We start from the raw sequence: 20286 nt of genomic DNA on the forward strand, positions 1-20286 counted from the left end.
ACATCTCGTCTCCACAGAGTTCTTCAGTGTTTTTGTTAGTCTGCATTGGAGAGCACTGTGTTTGAAGTATGTGACTAAAGGTTTTGCCGAGTCTATCAGGCCAGAAACCTCCAGGCCAAACTCGTCTTCCTCTGTAATCTTCCTGATTGTGGTGTGAACCACAGTGTTTAGAATATGGGCAGCGCAGCCAGTCGCGGAGCCAGAGGGGTGGCACTGGACCCCCCTGATATCGGACTGGCCACCCCAGGTGCCACCCCAAAATGTAATTCGCTATCACTGGCAATTGGATGCTGATTGACATTTAATTTATCTTGTTAAAAGAAGCGTTTCTTTTGTCATCTGGCAGCGCATTTTTTCAATCGGGGATATTTCCACAGTTTACAAGTCAGTCACAAATCACTACGCCAGCGTCTGATACAGCGCCAGCGACGGAAAACAAGAGCATCATATTACAGTTATCGTTTTAAGGTTTAGCATTGGGGTTGAGGCTTCCTGAACAAGATGTTATGAAAGTTGAGTTGCTGGGCCGCAGAACCATAGAAAAAGATGCATATTGGCAATTTGGTTCCATAACAGATTCAGATAAGAGAAATGTCTCTGTTTTTGTTTAGCACTTATCACTACCTTGGTAGCTAACAGCGCAGATGTCATACTTTGGTGTTGTTGATTCAATTTAGTTTTTTTCATTTTCATTTATATAGCACACTTTTAAAACAACAACAGTATCATTTAGTCATTTGAAATCTATTGTAATGACCTGACTAAGTCAGAAAGGAACAATCGTCCAGGCATAAGATGAAGTTCCCGAATTGACGTTTATTAACCACACGGTACACAGGCTACTAGTAAGCCAAACAGCTGTTTGGCGGTAGCCCTCACTAAATAAAAGAAAGGTAGCCCACAAAACAATAGTGACCGTCTCTTGTGAAACCCAGACGTAACAGAAAGAACAGACGCTAAAGGGAGTCAGGTGGCTGAGCAGTTAGGGAATCGGGCTAGTAATCCGAAGGTTGCTAGTTCGATTCCCGGCCGTGCAAAATGACGTTGTGTCCTTGGGCAAGGCACTTCACCCTACTTGCCTCTGGGGGAATGTCCCTGTACTTACTTTAAGTCGCTCTGGATAAGAGCATCTGCTAAATGACTAAATGTAAATGTAAACCTGGTCTTAACTTCGAATGCTCCATCTCCCCTGCCCAACTCCGTGCCCCTTCGCCAACCACTAGGATTCCCGTGATTGGCAGACAGCAGGTTGATTGGCATGTCGAACCCCGCGAACACTAGTGATAAACAACACATCTTTCTGTGTGGGTCGCTACACGATTTTTGTACTTTAACTGCTAAGATTCCTTGATGAGATCCCTTATCAATCTATTAACATTACAAAAGATGAACACTGCAGTCTAGCTACCCTGTTTGCTATTGTATAATGCCTGTTTGAAATAAGTATTTCAGAGTAGGGCTAGCCAGGACCTAGTAACTTAAAGGCTGGTAGTTGATTGAAGATAATAATGGGGATATGTTTAAGATTGAGATTGGACTCAAATGTGGGTAATTGGATGTGTAGGCCTACATGTTATTTTCCAGTCCTTGCACCACCCTAAGACCTCAGAGCAGCTTCCTCCCAGAGGCTACAGGCACCAGGTCAGAGCATACTAGGCAGTCAGTCACATGCTAAGTTTAGTTTGTGTTTGTAGGCCACACATGTAAGCCTACACAAAAGTTTTTTTTTTCCAATTAAGCCTCACTTTAAAATGTTGGTTGTTGATTCATGAGTGTTCTTGTTTTGATGGCTGTGGCATTTTTTGTGTGAGTATACACTAATAGTTATGTTTTAATGTAAAAGATCCATCGAAGGATCTAACCTCTAACCTGGTTAGACACAGATTATATATTCATGAAAACAGAGTGACCAAAGTCTCTCCAGTTTGTGAGTACAGTACAGCGTGTGTAAGTCAAGTCATTTTTATTTATAAAGCACATTTAAAAACAGCCAATGCTGACCAAAGTGCTGTACAAAATCATCAAATAGGGCAAAACAACAATAAATAAGAACAACAGACAAACATCACAATTACAGTAAGCACAAGTGACCCTAAACTGACTCGAAAGCCAAAGAATAAAAATATGTTTTAAGACAAGACTTAAATGTCTTGGTGGTGGGGGATGACCTGATAAAAATTGGCAGTTTATTCCACAGAGTAGGGGCTACAACTGAAAAGGCACGATCACCTTTCGTTTTCAACTGAGTATGTGGAATGGCTAAATGGAGCTGGGTTGATGATCTAAGGGGCCTGGAAGTGTTACACAGCCTAAGAAGATCTGAAATATACAATGGAGCCAATCCGTGTAAAGCTTTAAAAACAAGTAACAACACCTTAAAATCTATTCTATATTTGACTGGCAACCAGTGAAGAGAGTGATATCGGGGAGATATGGTCCCTTTTCCTGGTACCAGTCAACATTCTAGCAGCCGCATTCTGGACAAGCTGCAGGCGTGATAATGATGATTGACAAATGCCATAATACACTGAATTACAATAATCAATTTGAGACGATATAAGTGCATGAATAACAATTTCCAAGTCCTTGAAAGAGAGGAAAGATTTTAGTTTTGCGATAGTCCTTAAATGAAAGAAACTACCTTTGACAACAGATTTAATTTGTCTGTCAAATTCTTGTGCTGAATCAAAGATAACACCCAGATTTCTGGCATGGGAGTGCACATTGGTGGACAAGGGGCCCATTTTTTTTGATAAATAATCAATCAATCTGGGGGTACCAAACAGAATCACCTCTGTCTTACTCTCATTAAGTTGGAGAAAGTTATTATCCATCCAGCACTTGATGTCTTTAAGGCAATCAAACAGGGACACCAGAGAGTTGGTATCACCTGGTTTTAACGGTAAATATAACTGTGTATCATCAGCATAACAGTGATATGGTATATTATGTTTACGGAGAATGGAGCCCAGAGGGAGCATATACACAAAAAAAAGAATTGGACCCAGGATTGAACCTTGAGGTACTCCACATGTAATCGCTGCAGAAGAGGAGGAAATATTTCCAATATTAACAGAAAAGGTTTGATGTTTCAAATAAGAGTGGAACAAGTGTAGAGCCACACCCTGGATCCCAACCCATTGTTGGAGACGATCCAGGAGGATAGCATTATCAACAGTATGAAAAGCAGCACTGAGGTCAAGTAATATTAAAATGAAATGAGTTGCAATTCAGATGTAGAGACACAGTCTATTCATAGTAAATGTCGAATTTACTATGAATGCAGCTATCGAATATTTTAGTAATCGAGTATTCTACTTAAAATTCCATCGAGTAATCGGATAAAACGTAATTTTGCTTAAAGAGCAATAGTAAATATACAAAAGAAAATAAGAGAGGTATCTTAAAAAGAACAACTAATAGGTTTCCTTCCTTATTTTTTATATGCATAGTATGCAATGCATATCCATTTTCTATCAAAAATAAACATTTAGTTTCTCTGTCTTGCAATGGACACACACCACGGCGTTCTCTTTACTTTTCAATTTGAAATGATCCCAAACCTTAGAGATTTTCTGTTGTTTTCTTTTGTTTGTTTCTTCTCTTTGGCCATTGTTATCGCTCCCTTCCATTTTACAGCTCGCACGCGCCCTCAAATCAAAAACACTGCTAACTCCTTGCATCTCCTTCAACTTTGTGGACGTTAGTGTGTTGTGGCACACACAAAATAATCCATTCGCATTCGGCTTCGAGGCAGAGGAATTTGTCTTGATCATATTTGGAATAGAGTTACTCGAGGAATCGTTTCAGCCCTATATTGTAGTATTCGTCCAAGTTGTACTTCCTCAGGCCCTGCACAATAGCTGGCCTTATGTTATGTGCAGTTTTGCGCTGGTAACTGTCCCACTCTAATGGATAGCACCCTCTCCACAAGCACCCACTCTTTGTTTATATAATGGGCAGTAAGGCACAGATATTCTATTTTACGAAAGTCGTCTGTCCACATGTCAAGTGTAATTGCGCCACCTTATTTACCCAAGTTCTCTCTTAATTAACTCCGGGACAAGGGCTTTTCGTATTTCATTTGCATATTTGGTTGTTTTTCTTGATACTGTGGTTGGGTCAGGCAGAAGTTGTATAGCATTTATGCGGCCTGCGTGCACTCCCATATCAATCAGTCCTTGGGTCATATTCACAAACCCAACGCCGCTTACAGACACAAATGACCTCAAGTCCATGCAAACCATTTCTACCGTCAGTTTTAAAATGACGTCTTTTTCATCTCGACTTGGTGACTTGAGGTTGTCCTTTTTTTTAACTGTAAAAGATGTCAATAGGCCAAGGTTTTAAAGCGCCCGGTGTCAACTTTACAAGTCTCGCTATGTTTGATCATGGTTGAAGTTCCAGTCTTCTTACTGTCATAAACAAATGCCTTATTGCACTTTTTGCATGCAACCATCTACTGGATTGTTGTCCTTATCCACATTTACCCCCAAAATCCTTCCAAACAGCAGATTTAGCTTGTGCAGGATGTACGATAGTGTATAACCGTCACAACCTTTCGTTTTATTTCATCATTTAAGTTAGCCATTTTGTTAGACCTGAAGGATTCAAAATATTTGTGTCTATTCCAATATGTAATGATGGTATTCTATGACACAAATCTGTGTTCTAGAAAGAGTGGTCTGGAGTCGCAGAGGTCCGATAATATCAGCTTTAATGCAGCAGTTGGAAATCAACAAGTACAGAGCTGGGGTTGTCTACGTTTCCCTACCCGCAACAGAGTTTGGGCTGGTTCACGAAGTCCAACTGGCTATCTGTCCCTCCCCAGCATATATTTATACAGTGCAATTGAAACACAAGTATCAAAAAAGGGTTGAGCTTGTTCTCTCGTGCATCAGGGAGTTGTTCTTGCCTACGCGTCCCACCTGCTCGGGTGCCGTCTCCACCCGGTTTCAAGGTTGTTTCTGAAAATGAAGAGATAGAGACACAAAGAACAGCCTGCTTCCCACACCCAGTGTGAGACCCAATGTTTAAGCCTGAGCACACTTCTAAGTTCATAACTTTAATAAGCACAATGCATAACTTTAATAAGCACAATATATTCTTTAGACCCAGGCAGTGAATTATCTTTTGAAATGTAGGCTAGTGGATAAATTCACTTTTTTGTTGTTGCTACGCACTCTATCATAACGTCTTATCTGATAGTCTATTAGATATTGTGCGAATTAGAACATTAAAAACATCTTGAAACATTTTAATTTAATAACGTTTCCGACCCGCAATATATTAGTTCTGAACCGCAACCCACCCCGCGGGTTGAAATATTTTTTCCCTTAAAAGGGTCTCTGATTTTATATGGTATATCACACTGTTCCTTAAGGTCTCCTAATAGGGTCTGTAACATTGGTTGGGCTGTAAATGGCCCGGGTGCTGTTCTATGCGCCCTGATGCGCCCTGATGCGCCCTGATGCACCCTGTGAAATAGCCCTGGAATAAAACAAGAGGTTTTCTCCCTTTTATGGTATGCTCATGAATATATAGATGAGCTGGTCGCTGATTGGTTGGTTTACATTTACATTTAGCAGATGCTCTTATCCAGAGCGACTTACAGTAAGTACACGGAACTTCCCTCCGAGGCAAGTAGGGTGAAGTGCCTTGCCCAAGGACACAACATAATTTTGCACGGCCGGGAATCGAACCAGCGACCTTCTGATTACTAGCCCGATTCTCTAACCGCTCAGCCACCTGCCTCCCCCGTTTACAACGAGCAAAGCTGCGGAGCAAAGACGCAACATAGCCAAACATGCATTGTGAATTGTAGATTTACATGACAACACAGGTTATTTATTCGAATGAAACACAGTCAGGAAAATTAAATACCGTATTTCTTCGATTTAACCAGGGTACCCGACCCGGTGCAAATCCAGGAATCCCCTTCCCCTAATTCATAATATCGCCTCCCGCAGGTCCTGAGACACGAGCTGTTGGCTAATGCGTATGGTTTAGCATCAATAAAGTTTAGCATCGCTAAAATGGAGAAACAACCACCAAAGCGCAGAAACATTAAAGATCCTGTAAAGTAAATTCCATGTTTTGCTTCTAAGTACATTATATACATGTGAAATTAGTTCCTGAAAGCATGTGCAAAGCGCAAAAACTTTGTCGCACTGAAATGTGGAGTTAGACCGAAGAACAGTTTCTCTTCCGTTTTCAGATCAGGTTTTAATGGGCGGAGCCAAAAAATGCCCTATCTACGTCATTTCGCCCCATCTACGTCAGATCACTGAATGGCTCCTCCTGCTGTACTGTTATTGTAGCTTACATCAGCTAGCTAGCTAGCTTCAGGATGTTTCCCACCACCCGCAACTGCATCTTCCTTGGATGCAAGAACTCCAGCTGCGCTGCAACGCCATTTAAGTTCCCTGTTGATAATGAAAGGAAAAATTGGTGGATAGATTTTGTGAAGAGCCAAGCTCATCGAAAGCTTCGGATAAACTCCAACGGCCACTGACCATTTCACGTCGGACAGTTTTAACATGGACCAGAAACAGACGGGGTTCACCAACACACGGCTTCTCTTGCAGCACGGAGCCGTACCGAGCATCGCCCCCCCCAGCCGTTCATCCTCCGGTCGCACCTGGACCATCCACCGCCGCCAGCAGTTCATCACTCAGTTGTGTGTGCTTGTTATAATTATACTAGATAGCTTTTCCAGAGGTATCTCTGCTATAATTAGTGCAAACCGCAAACTTGATATTAGGCTACTCGGTGTAGAATGATGGTATTTTGGTGAAATGGTAACCTAGCTAATGGATGCAAGAACTCCAGCTGCGCTGCAACGCCATTGAAGTTCCATGTTGATAATGAAAGGAAAAATAGGTGGATAGATTTTGTGAAGAGCCACGCTCATGGAAAGCTATGGATAAACGTGCTAACGTGCTAGAGGTAGTTGGAGAGCTCACTGTCGGCTGTCTCTGCTGTAAATGTTTACTCCTGTGTTACAGCTCAAGGGAATATTGCATTTATATGCATCTGTATGTTTCACTCATTGAACAAATACATTCTAATTCTATACTGTTTTGTTCGGCTTGACGTAGCGTTCATTATCTGGGTCGTAGGTAGCTTACTTGAGAGAGGGGCCGAGCTTCAGCTCCTTCAGGCGACGCCCCCCCAGTCTCGAACAGAGAAGACTGCTGATTTTCTTACGAATTCAAAGCCTAATTTAACATACTTGTCTGTGTTTTTTTTCATTCGAATTTGGATGGTTAGTTAATAATACATTATTCTGTGGTGTGGTGAACTTGAAACTCGTTTTTAATTCTACTTTACAGGATCTTTAAGGGAGAAAAAGATAATTAATCTACAGGCAAATGCCACAAAATGTGCAAAATGTTTGAACATGTTTGGGGGGGCTTTAGCTGCTTCAACATCAGCAACTGTATAGGAAGGAGGAGAGGTGGCTGGCTCAGAGAGGCAGAAACATACTGAGAGGGTCAGGAGAAGCCGAGGAGCAGGAGAGTGACCATGACGGCCATGGGAGCGAGTGAGGAAAAGATGGAAGAAAGAGTAGTTGACGACGTGGTAAGGAGTAGGCAAATTAACAGGGAATCAGGAAGGGAAGCTGTGTGTGTGTTTCTGTATTTAGCAGACACTTTTGTCCAAAGCCACAAAATATGAATCTTACAATAACTAAAATGAACAGTAAACAGTTTTAAAAGTTGCTAAGCCAATATTAAGCTAAATAGTAATAATAACAATACAATATCAAATATCAATATGTATATATATTTTTTATACCATAAATATACAAATCATAACTCTAAGAATTAATTAATTATTTAAGTGTAAGATCAACAGATAAGTCTTGAGACCCTTCTTGAAGGATCCCAAACTATCACATGAACGCAGAACACGAGGCAGCTCATATTATAGAATGCACGCATATTTTAAGGACTGCCTGCAGGGAATCTGTCTGACCAGTCACGGTGGGTGTGGGCCGCCTTGGCCAAAAATGCCAGGGCCGATTTTTTTGTCCCAGTCCAGCCCTGTGCAGAGCTAGTGCCTCATCACAGTGCCTCATCACATCAACGTTACAACTGATTGAGATAACTTAACGTGTATAGCAACTATCTGACAGCAGCAAGATAATGTTCATGTTGCCTTTTTCACAACCTAAATTTAGCCAGCTAAAACAATCAATTAAAATTGTATGTCCAATCAATTATTGTGTGTCCTGTCAATCATTGTGATTCAACTCGCAATTTATGTACTTTAGGCTATGACTGACAGTGATACTGTCAGTCGTATTGTCAGATACTTAATGATTTGTTGACCATTAACATAAAGAAAATAATTCATTCAGATTTATGTTTTTTTACTGTAAAATGACTTACAGTCCCAAGGGTTCAAAGTATCTAACCATGTAAAGTAATTCGTCCAAATACAATGTTTTACTTCATGAATAGCCATTATCCTTTGTTTCATTATGCAAGTTAGCCGACAGAAGAAACAACTTGTTCACATAAAAGTGTTCTTTTCTCCGGTTAGCAACGGAGTATTTACAATATGAAGGCATCAAAATGTCCGTTGAACCCTCCCCTTTTGATTGACACCTTGTTTGACCCAATAGGAGCTTCCATGCCCCGTTGACAGCCCTCTAAAGCCAACTAGGTCTGTGCGTCCTGCCCCCCCCCACCCCCCGCCCCCCCCCCGCCCCACACTCGTTCTAAACAAATTTCTCGAACTGGCTTCGACTGGCTCTGAAATGAGCTCGTTAGCCTTGTAGCTGACAGCTAGCTGAAAATGCCAATACCTCATTTGTATGTCTCTGTGGAGCCTTCAAAATAAAAGTCGATTGCGCAATATGGTTGACAGAATCAGTGTTCTTTGTGCGCCAATCCTTGGAATCAGATAAAGCACTCCAATGTGTTCATGCTTCAGTTTTTGTGTTTCAGTAATACTAATTAGGGATTTAGCTATTATATATGATAGTTCTAAGTACCACCTTTCATTAGAGATAACAATTATGAAAAATAATACCTTTTTATCCTAAGTATTTGACCTTGGTTACAAAGGGTCATTTTGGAGTCTCCAAAAGGCCCTTTTAGAAAATGCCTGGATGTACTCTGTCAAAGTACATCTGTCAAATATGAATATATTGTGGTATTATGTTTGACTTTTGATTTGAATTGGGTAAGGCTTCAACCTGTGGTCCAATTTAGTCTTCCAGCTAATACCTACCACCTCTAGGCCTCTTCAGGCCTCTGTTTTCAAAACAAAATCTAGGCGGAAATAGAAATTTTCACTTTCCTTGTGTTCAAGCTTCTATTACTCAACACTAGTTGGACTGACAGGGGTCCTGACAACAGGGGACATAACTTCAGAGTGTCAGCTTTCAAAAGAGATCATTTACATGCATGTACTCCAAATGGTTCAAGAACAGCTTCCAATTTACTTTGGGTATGCTGTTTAGGCGTTTTAGGAACATTTAACAGGAGTCTTATTAAATTAAGTTAAAAAGTACAATAGTTAAACTAATTCTAAGAACTAAACAATTAAAAAATATAACAATTAAAAAAATAAAATATATATAAAAATACGATTTTGAATGAGCAGCATGAGTGGGCAACTTAGTGCAATGAGAAAGCTACTCTGCTTTTCCCATACAATGTCACTTCTCTATCTTTTACGGCCCTGACGAGAAAGTCGATCTCCTCGGCTGTGAACCGCTCCTGGCGTGCGCCTGGCAAATCCGCCGTTATAATAGCAATCCATCATGGAACAAGCGCTGCTCTTAATGGGAATGTGAGATGACGCTCCGAATGGTTTATTGCACGTTACGCCCAAACCACACCCATTAGTAATGTAGCTACTTCAGACCAACCCATTTTAGACTTGCGCCAGGCGCAAAGTCATTTATCCCGCCGGCAAAACAGCAACCGCGCAGGAGTCCCGCCCACAAAGTTACTTGTGCTTTGCGTTTTGATACTTGCATTTCAGATCGTTAAAATAGGGCTCTATATGTTATATTGTTGTGCAGAATGACCGGTCAATCTGTAGGCTAAATGTACCAACGCAACGTCATTATGCACAATTACCGTGAATTGTGCCGCAAGGGCTGGATCACATAATGCGTAATGACCAACACAATATCATGTAGGCCTTAATTCTGTGTGCACGCTGTATCATGTTTTTTTCCGTTGAGTAATTGGAGTTTAAGAGTCACGGTTCCCTACTGATTAATCCCCAGCCAGGGCAATTTGGTTTTTACTACAGCAGAGAGACGGGCAAAAGATAGAGACAAAGTAATTAATACAAATTAAAAACTAAGTAGAATGAGCTAGTAATAAAGATATACGATAAATCAACTATTACCAAATATGCATTTAATTAAACGAAGAAGGTACTGTCCTGCGCAAGTACCCTGGGGTTGTCTGGACCTATTGCTTTGTTTATTCAAAGTTTAGATAGCCCCCTCTTATGATGAATGGCTGGTGTGGTTTGGCGTGGTTGAGATGTCCCCTGTGGGGGGAAATGTCATTTGTCTTCGGTGGTAGTGGAGGAGAAGAGCTGTGGTGCCTCCTGCAATGCCCTCAATAGCAGAGATACGACATGGAGGGGGCAGTAGCTAAAGTATGGATTGGGGTGGTAGTGACTCAGACTGTCCTGCTGAGCTCTAGGGGGGTGGAATACTGAGCTCCCAGAGTACACAGTCTAATCAGTAAATCATAATAATTATATACAGCTTATTAAATAGGCATAGCCTAGTTGTCCACAGCCCCATCTGACATTTCACTATGCATTTATCTTCCACTCGAGATCATGAATATGTTTTTAGCATTATGTTATACAGTTTGGGGGAACTCTTTGGGGTGCTTTGAAAGGTCAGCGGCAAGTTTGATATGATGAATATACAGAGGAGCGCTGTTGAGGCATGTTTGTAAACAACCAAGATTAGGTTTCTTTGCTGTGATGGGTTTGGTTATATCTATCCAATTGCTTCCAGAGGCACTTTGGTCTGCACCTGTCGATAACAGCCCTTGGAAATCGGGTTCCTTACCAAAACCATAGACTGGTGCCCATGAATTACATACTGTATCTATTTGTAAAGACAAAATGTTGTCCAACAATAAACACACCCATCCCCCCCCCCAAAAAAGGTTTTCTCTCTACATTATACATGAAAACCAAGTATTTGATTTTATAGTGTTATTCAAATATTTTCTTTAACTTAATACTCCAACATCCAAAATAACTCCATGCCTAAATATACCTATTTCCCTTAGGTTTGAAACAAATATTTGTGTTATCTTACTACTCCAAACTCCAACATAACCTAATCATGTAAACTCAATTCAAAAAATTACTCAGTGTTTCAATTAAATAGGGGGGGGGGGGGGGGGGGGGCAACGGGGGCGACCATGTAGAGACAGATATGACATGCCGTTGTGTAAATAAGATAAATAACATAAGGCCATTTAGTTTGTTTAAAAAAAGAGCAAGCTATAGCTGTTTTATAGGAAAGGTAACCTTAAATGACTTATTTTGTGATCTGGCGCTATATAAAAAAAAAAAGAAAAAGAACAAAAAAAAATTATATATATTTTTTTTTTACAAAATTAACTTGACCTTCCAGGGCGGCGGGGGGGTGCCGTTGGGGGGGCCGGGTGCCCCCCTAATATAATGGTAGGGGAAACACTGAGTGTTGAACTCTAATATGTATTTATTATTATGTAAAATATTGAATGAATGAAAAAGCTAAGGATGTCCATTTCTTCATGAACTACCAGCATAAAATGATAATAAACAATAATAATCTTTATTTTTTAATTATTATTATTTTTAGGGGTGCTGAGATGAGATTTAGGGGTTTCCATCAGATAAATCTTGAGCACCCCTAAAAAGAGTCTAAAATCGCCACGGGAGCGTGTCATGACCGATTCAAACTTCCAATCTTTGGATTTGCACTTTTACACACTAAATGGTTCCAGGCTGTGTAATCTTATACTGTAAGCCTAACCCGCCCCTTATTGGAAAATCTTTGATACAAGCATCATATAACATTTCCCTGCAATGCCAGAACCCTCTAGTTAATTGACCAAAACTGAATGTGTCTTTGCCGGTGTGCAGTATATGATTCAAGATCCCTCCCCCATCCCTGTCCCCTGTGTAGTTTATGCGTGAGATGGCAGGTGCGTGGCAGATGACGGTGGAGCTGAAGATGGGTCTGTTCTCGAATGCCCAGGTGGAGGCTGACCCTCTGGCAGCGTCCGAGGAAAGTCAGCCCGTGCCCTGCCCCCCGGACGTCACCCCCCACTTCATCTGGATCGAGGTGAGAGGTCCACTCTGACTTTGTAGCGTAGCTGAAGTGCAATTGCATCACCCAGTGATGCAATTGCACTTCAGCCACGCTAAATGTACTTCAATAGACAATTAATAGCAATAACAAAATTGTTAGATACAACGTTCGATAGTTTCACTTAAATGTATTCAACACAAACTGCCTGGAAAGCACATAACAAATACAAAGTTTGTTTGTCTCAACAAACCCCAAGTGTGCTTACTCCCTGGCTCATAAACAGCCAAATCACATCCTTTTATAATGAGGCGTGGTACTACTCTCCCTCTCTTTCCTTTCTTAACACAACCTTTCCTCTTTGTCTCTCATTTGCATCCTACCTCTCGGTCTCATCTTTCTCTCTATGTTGTTTATCCCTTGTTTCCTTTTTTCCACAGTTTTTGGTCCAGAGGTTTGAAATTGCCAAGTACTCCAGTGCCGATCAGGTGGAGATCTTTTGCAGCCTGTTGCAGCGTTCTCTCTCTCTCAATGTGGGCGCAAACAAGAGCAGCCTTAACCGCCATGTGGCGGCCATTGGACCCCGCTTCAGGTTGCCTCCACATACAACACACACTTGGTTCAAATCCTGATTTCTATCTGATGATTTCAAGGTCATCCCCGAAATGAGCTGCAGTAGCCAGTCAGTGTCTGTGTGCTGACTGATTCTGCTGCTGTGCTGTCTGCTGCTCAGGCTGCTGACTCTGGGTCTGGCTCTCCTCCACTCCGACGTGGTCTCCAATGCTACCATCAGGAACGTGCTCCGGGAGAAAATCTACTCCACTGCTTTTGACTACTTCAGGTATCGTGAACACTTAGTACATCCTTATGTACAGGTACAATACTATCTATAGATGTTCTTCATTCACTTATATATATTATACTTATAGATATTATACTTAAATAATACTTATACTATACTTATACTATACTTATAATCACTTATATTATACTTAAATATGTTTTCTGAGAGAATACATATTTTCTGTGCCTGGCTTTGACGAGGGGGCGGAGTATTCGCATCAGCTGTGTGCTTGGCCATCAAGTGGTATTTCAGACTGGACGTGCTGTGATGATAGCTCAGTTCACAACGACAAAACACACAGATCACTTTGGTCTTGTCAATGGAACCATTTGGCAACTTTTTAAAAGTAAACTTTCCATTCAGAATCTTATTGGCATCCATTTCGGCGTCTCGCTCTCGCCATCCACTCAAAACGTAACGTTAGCCTACTACTCTTTAGCCGGCTCGGAAGCCCAAACAAGTGTGTGCGGCGTGCCTGTTGTTTTGTTTCCGGTCTAGCTAGATCCGGTGTGGTGTTGTCGTTTTTCTAACGTCAGTAGTTGTTGCAACAGCATGTGAAAAAAACGACAAAGTTTGCTAAGCCAAAAAGAACGTTAATCTCGCGATAATTATTATTATTTTTAAATGGGTTTGCGTTAATGCCGTTAATAACGCGTTTAACTGACAGCACTAATACATGTTCTAAAAATAAACGTTTATTATTATATTATATTAATAATGTTTATTAATATAATGATATAACAGGAAAAAAAAAAAAAGGAAAATGATTCCTGTCAAAATTAAAATGACTAATTACAGGGCTTGAAATAAACTGTTTTACTTGGTGGCACTAGTGCCACTTAAACATTTTATGAGTACCAGTAAAACCGAGCACCCACTGAATATTAAGGAGCACCAAAACTATAAGCCATACATGTAAATATAAATGGCAAGTAAACTTGCAACTATCTCATATTTTGTGCAAATAACCAGTTCTTTTCAAATCATTTTCTCGTCCGGATGAGTGTCCTTTAAAAAAAAAAAATCACAGGTCCCTTCAGGGGCTCCGTAGATCTCCATTAAAGTTGAGAACATAAAGCTTAAGTGAAATTGGTTATGTAACATTGGATAGAACGTTGGATCGGTCACTGTATACTATGTAGCAGGCTAATTAGCGACCGTGCTGTGTCACTGTTGTTGTTGGCAGTTTGCAGACGATTAATTGCATTTTCGATAATATCGCAATGTGACAAAACGAGATTTTGTAATTGCAACGGCTGCGATTTTACTTTGGTCACGTGACACGCGAGAGTAACGCCGTTTGCAGACGAAGGATCAACTTTGCACGTTACACTTTACCTTGACCTGTACCATGGCCTCAGGCTCGACAGAACCTGACACTACAGACACTTTGCCAATTTTGCCTTTAAAAAAGATGCTGCGCAGTGTCAAGTATTGTGCAAAAACTGCCTGGCTAACGTTGCTACCTCACGGGGCAACACTACTAACCTAATTCGGCCCTAAAATAAACACCACAAAGTTTTTCTTTCCCTGACTCCTGTGTATCACTGTGCTCTGAGGTTCATCACTGGTTGTAGCCGCCTCACCCATCACTGTGAACTATATGTAAAAGCTGGCATGCCTTCCTTGGAAATGAGACGCTACACACACTAGATGACTCTGGTGTATAAGGCTCTTCTTGGCCTAATTCCCACTTTTTTATGCACTTTCCTTCGGAGAACCTAAAATCGTTATGCACTACGCTCAAATGACATTCTGCATCTTTCTGCTCCTCGAGTCTGAACTGAAACGGGAAAAAAAGCATTCTGTTTCTCTGCCCCGTCTGCTTGGAATGCCCTTCAATCAAAACTTAAAATTGCAAACCTTCTTCCTCTGGAAGCATTCCGCTCTATTAAAAAAAAAAAGACAATGGAAATCTTTTGAACAGTGACTATTTTTATCGCTCTTAAGATTTTAAATGTCATGTTTTTTGTTGTTTGTTTTTTACTGCCTGTGTGTTATTGTTGTTTGTCTGTTTTGACCACTATGACGTGCGCTGCTGCCTTTCTTGGCCAGGTCACCCTTGTGAAAGAGGTCTTGATCTCAATGGGCTTTTTTATCTGGTTAAATAAAGGTTATAAAGAGAGTTACAATAGTCTAATCGTGATGTTACAAATGCATGAATTGAACCTTCTAAATCTTTGCTTGAAAGAAGATTCTTAAACTTTGCAATAGATCTTAAATGGAAAAAGCTCCCTCTAATAACAGAGTCAGGTTAAGCCCTGCAGGTTAAGTAGCAGGGAGAGCCCCCTGAAGTTTTGGGTCTTTTTAAAATTATTTTTTCAACTTGTGTGGGTCTGGTAATTATATTGGCCTACACTTGTTTTCTTTGTTTTTTCTGTTTTTCCTCTTGGCTCAGTGACTGTACATATGGTTTTCGATATATGTAGGCTCTCCCTACATGATGGGTTTAGCTAGACAGTATGGCTAGTAATAAGTTGCATCTGTGTACATGGAATATTAAAGGGGTCCATAGTCCTGTTAAAAGAAGGAAAGTGCTGACTTTTATGAAAAAATGACTTATTGACATTGCTCTTTTACAAGAAACGCATTTGGATGATGTTGAACATCAAAAATTACGAAGGGAAGGGTTTGACCAGGTCTTCTTCTCCTCATACACCTCTTTAAGCAGAGGAGTGGCTATTTTACTGAGAAAAACTCTTCGGTTTTCAATGTTAGACTGTATTAAGGACAAGAATGGGTGGTATATTATTGTTAAGGGTGTTTTGCAAGATACATTTATCTCTATACTGAATGTGTATTACCCCCTGCTCATCCCTCTGACTTTATAACTACGATTTCTCTCAGATTAAGTCAGATATTGCTATAGTAGGTGAGGATTGTAACTGTGTATGGAACCCTCTCATTGATAGGCTACCTCCTAAAACTGTACCTCTTTCTCCACAAGGTAAAGCACTCAGCTCTGTATGTGAGGAGTTGGGATTTGTTGATGCATGGTCATACAATCCATCCTACAGACAAGGTGTACACTTTTTATCTCCACCTCATGGGTGTCACAGTAGAACTGACTATTTATTTCTGTCAGGACTTTCCCTACGCGCAGTTTTGTGTTGTTCAATTGGCAGTATTTTAATTTCGGACCATACCAGTGTAATATTGGATCTCTCCCTGAAGGGTATAAACAGCAGAGGGAAATATTGGAAACTGAACACATCTATTTTGAAAGATTATTCGTTTATTACCCATTTTACTACTGACTTTTGTATTAAAAAAAAATCGATTAACTCTCAGTCCACAGATGACCCTGCTGTATTATGGGAAACTGCTAAAGCAGGGGTCGGCAACAGGCGGCCTGCGAGCCAATTGTGGCCCGCCAGCGATTTTATTTGGCCCGTCAAAATATTTCCGATAATATTTTTTTTGTATAGTTTTTTTTCCCCTGTCGACTTTTATTTTGAAACCGGAAACTGGGTATGGTGTCATTGACTTTTCTGAAGTATTTTTTTACTATGTCATCGCTACCATAGACATATGATCGCTACACCTCACGACTGGCAGATCGCCTGAGGAGAAAGCCAAAGTTATGGCGAGTAATCCTATTCTCACTGGATGAGACAGTATTTATGTGCCAAGCCCCCGCCCCTCGGCTTGAAGCAACGGCCCCGGTGGATGTAGGTGGTATTGCATTTCTTGTTAGACTTCCGGCTCTTCTGGTAGTTTTTATTCTATTAACTCCAGTCAACATTTACAAAACTATCTCCCCCAATAATTTTTGTTCGATTCTCGAACCTGGCTCATACTACTAGCTTTTTCATCAAATAATTTTTCCTGATTTTTGCTAAGTTTGAAACCAATCCGAAATGGGTAAACTGTAAGTCGCTCTGGATAATAACGTCTGCTAAAATGACTAAATGTAAATGTAAACTAGAGAGGGTACAATTTCTGGGGAAATTGTAGGGTGTGCTTGCTTGCGTCGGTTGCACAGGGGTCCGTTTTTTAATGACATTTTTACAACTAATATTTCTGTATATTTTATATAAAAATGCTTACATTTTTTATTTAAAAAAGTATTTATTATTTATAAAGATTACATAGATTTAAAAGCATCTTTTTTTTGCTGCTCATTTACAACTCAAAATACGAGTTAAGTGTAGAATGAAATATGACGTCTTCTCATTTCCCCTGCAAGAGGCAGCCTCATAGCTGAATCAACGAATACATTTGGCAGACCGGTGTAAAAATTTACCTAATCTCTATGACTTAAACGTCCCTTTAAGTTTTCCCTTCTCATGATATTTTCAGGCATTTAGCCTACTCATATTGCATTCATTAATTAATAAAGGACCCCCTTTGAAGATTATTCTACGACGTTACCGGCAGAAGATAGAATCGCGATTCAAACAGTACCATCTGCTAACTGAAAATATGCCCCCAAAAACGAAGAAAATGTATTTTCTGTCAAGAACGTTTTTACGTTCATGACATGATGGCAAATATTATATTATGTTAAGCGTGAGCATAGATTGTTGACATGTCTATCTGGAGCAAAGACGAAGATTAATAATTTAACTGATAACCACAATAAGAAATTATATAAATATGATTAGTCTTGCCTTCAGAAGCTTTTGTTAAACACACCCATTATTCTTTTTTTTAATCGTGTCATCAAGCCAGACTGCTTTTGTGGGACAATGAAGGTCCTCAGTGACTATGTTTCACCCCCACTTATATCTGATGGAAAGGTCTTGTATATAACCCTAGTTCTGTTAATATGCCCCTTTCAAAGGCAAATGTTAAAGTATATTTTAGACACACCTCTCAAGCTTTTATTTATTACATTATTTCCAAGTCTTATTAGATCACGTTATATCCATTAATAGGCGTTTGGTTTTGTAGGTTGAACATATAAAACACAGACCACATTTCTACACTGATATGTAAATTGAAGGCAGTGTGAATTTCGTGGCATTTCGTTTGAATATACAGTTGACAGTAAGCTATGGTAAGTCTGCATTATGGAAGATTTCTGTTACCAAAATAACTATTAAGCTTTCTTTGCCTGGCGAGAACAACGACGGAGCTAGGTGTTCATGTTAACAGTTTATTTAATCCGATACAATGCGTTGGAAATCATACTCAAATCACAAGAAAAAAAGCAACATATGTGATGAGTTCCATATAGAATAGCCCTATATTTAGCCCTATAGCCTATTTCTAAAAACCAAGTGAAAGGAATACTATACAGTGACAGCATACATTTCCGTAAAGTTTGCATCATGTCTCTGATTCTTATCGGACTTGTACCCCATTCTGCCACTGCAATGCCTTAGCTCACGCTCGCAACCATATAAATCTATGCTCGCGACTGGTTGTTGCAAAGTATGACGTGTACAGCTAGTTGCAAGCGTGCACGAGTCTCGGAGCTAGGAAAAAAGCGACCCACTGTTTAACGCTAGACCGGAAGAGTCGGAAGTGGAAATATGGCGCGGTCCGGTTTCGCACTCTCGCTTGCCTCACTGCGCCACTGAGCACTTTTCATAGAAATGAATGGGGACGCCATCTTGGAAGACAAAAGTTGCTTCCTCTAGTAATATTAACTCTATGTTATGTGCACCAACGATGACGACCCACCACGTTGGGATGAAAAAGACGACCATGTTGATGTAAGTAATGTCAAAATTCTAAAACTTATTAGAAATAGCCTCCTAAAATTATCTAGAATCCTCCTGTTTGTTCTGGCAAGGTAACTCGCCCGTAACGTCTTCGTACGGCTGTCACGGATAAGTGTTGGTTGGTTTATAACTAGTATCTCTAAATTGACATAGCTAGATCAATGAAATAAAATGTATCGTAAACCCATGAAACTTTTTTTGGCAGAGATATTAACTACTTACTAACCGAGAGTGGGGTCATTCATGCCGGGAAATATCAGACTGAGGCGGTTTTAACGTATCGACCGAGCAATAGCGAGGTCGATACGCCAAAGCCAAAGTTTGATATTTCCCGGCATGAATGACCGAACGGTCGAGGTTAGTAAGTTGTTTATTAAATGGCATGTTTCGCTCCTTTCATTTTTTAAATGACAAGAAATGGTAATTGTTAATAGAAAACATGCGTTTTGTTCAGTCTTCTCATGACACAATGTGTTTCAGGTGTTGCCAATTACTTGCTTTGTGGGACGTTCAATAAAGCTATTTTTAACGTTACCTCACTCATAGAAATGACATTTAGCTATAGCTACCTTGTCTGAGGAGAAGTTAGTCTGAGGAGTTGAAACACTGATGGCTTTTAGTGTGATGGCTAACAATAATGGGATTGTATTTTTTTCTTTTATGTGTCAGGACGTTGGGTGTTCCAGCTCATCTGTGAAGCGATTGAGGGTGCTGTGGCAGCAGAGAGGAGTGAGGACATGGAGGAGGAGAGGAACAGTGAGAGGCCTGATGAGCGCAGGGAAATTTCCGTAGGACAGAGGAGAGGAGGAAGACGTGGAAGCGACAGAGGAAGAATGAGGAACAATGATTTATTATTTAACAAATAAATCCAGTAAACGTGGCGTAATAACATCAGCACAGATCTGTAAAACAATATATCTGTATGACAATGATGATCGGGCGGTCACGCAACGCCCATGGTGGATTCACCATGCTCCTGAAATGACACAAATAAGGACAAATATTTCAGACCAATCTCAGTGACTGACATTCGAGATGAATTCTCATAGGATTAGGTTAGGGTACTCACTTAATGGGAAAATTGGCATTGGCACAATTTTTTTAATGTCTGATGTTACAGACGTCACTGAAATCCGCAGGCAGTTTTCCAGGTTTTCATTTGTAAGTCTGTTCCTCTCGTATGTCTTGATCGCATGTGTATGTGGAGGGGAACATTGTTAAGACGTACATCGCCAGTTTCTTTATGGCCCCGTACTCCTCTGAACATGCGATCCAGAAGTCACTCAATGATCCTGCTGTTCCACCAATAAGAACTGCTCCATCTCAAATTTGGCCTCATTCAAAGAGGGCAGTACTGTTTTAGCCAGCGAGGAGAGTTCTCCCCTTGGTCGGATTGCGAGAGGGTCACGCACAAAAGCAAGTACGTCTCTTGGGACAGAAAAGTCCTCCAGCCTAGATGCAAAGTTTGCGCG

General features: G+C 40.5%; 1 protein-coding gene across 2 annotated transcripts in view; it reads left to right on the plus strand.

The window, feature by feature from the left end:
* pi4kaa (phosphatidylinositol 4-kinase, catalytic, alpha a) overlaps positions 1-20286 on the plus strand; it is a 209736-nt gene that overhangs the window by 133328 nt on the left and 56122 nt on the right. For both annotated transcript variants that reach the window (XM_067258321.1, XM_067258319.1), the window contains exons 33-35: positions 12176-12334; positions 12739-12890; positions 13032-13139. In XM_067258321.1, the coding sequence (XP_067114422.1) occupies positions 12176-12334; positions 12739-12890; positions 13032-13139 (419 nt within the window). The remainder of the gene's footprint in view (positions 1-12175; positions 12335-12738; positions 12891-13031; positions 13140-20286) is intronic.

This window comes from Osmerus mordax, chromosome 20 (assembly GCF_038355195.1).
Source record: "Osmerus mordax isolate fOsmMor3 chromosome 20, fOsmMor3.pri, whole genome shotgun sequence".
Lineage (NCBI taxonomy): Eukaryota > Metazoa > Chordata > Actinopteri > Osmeriformes > Osmeridae > Osmerus > Osmerus mordax.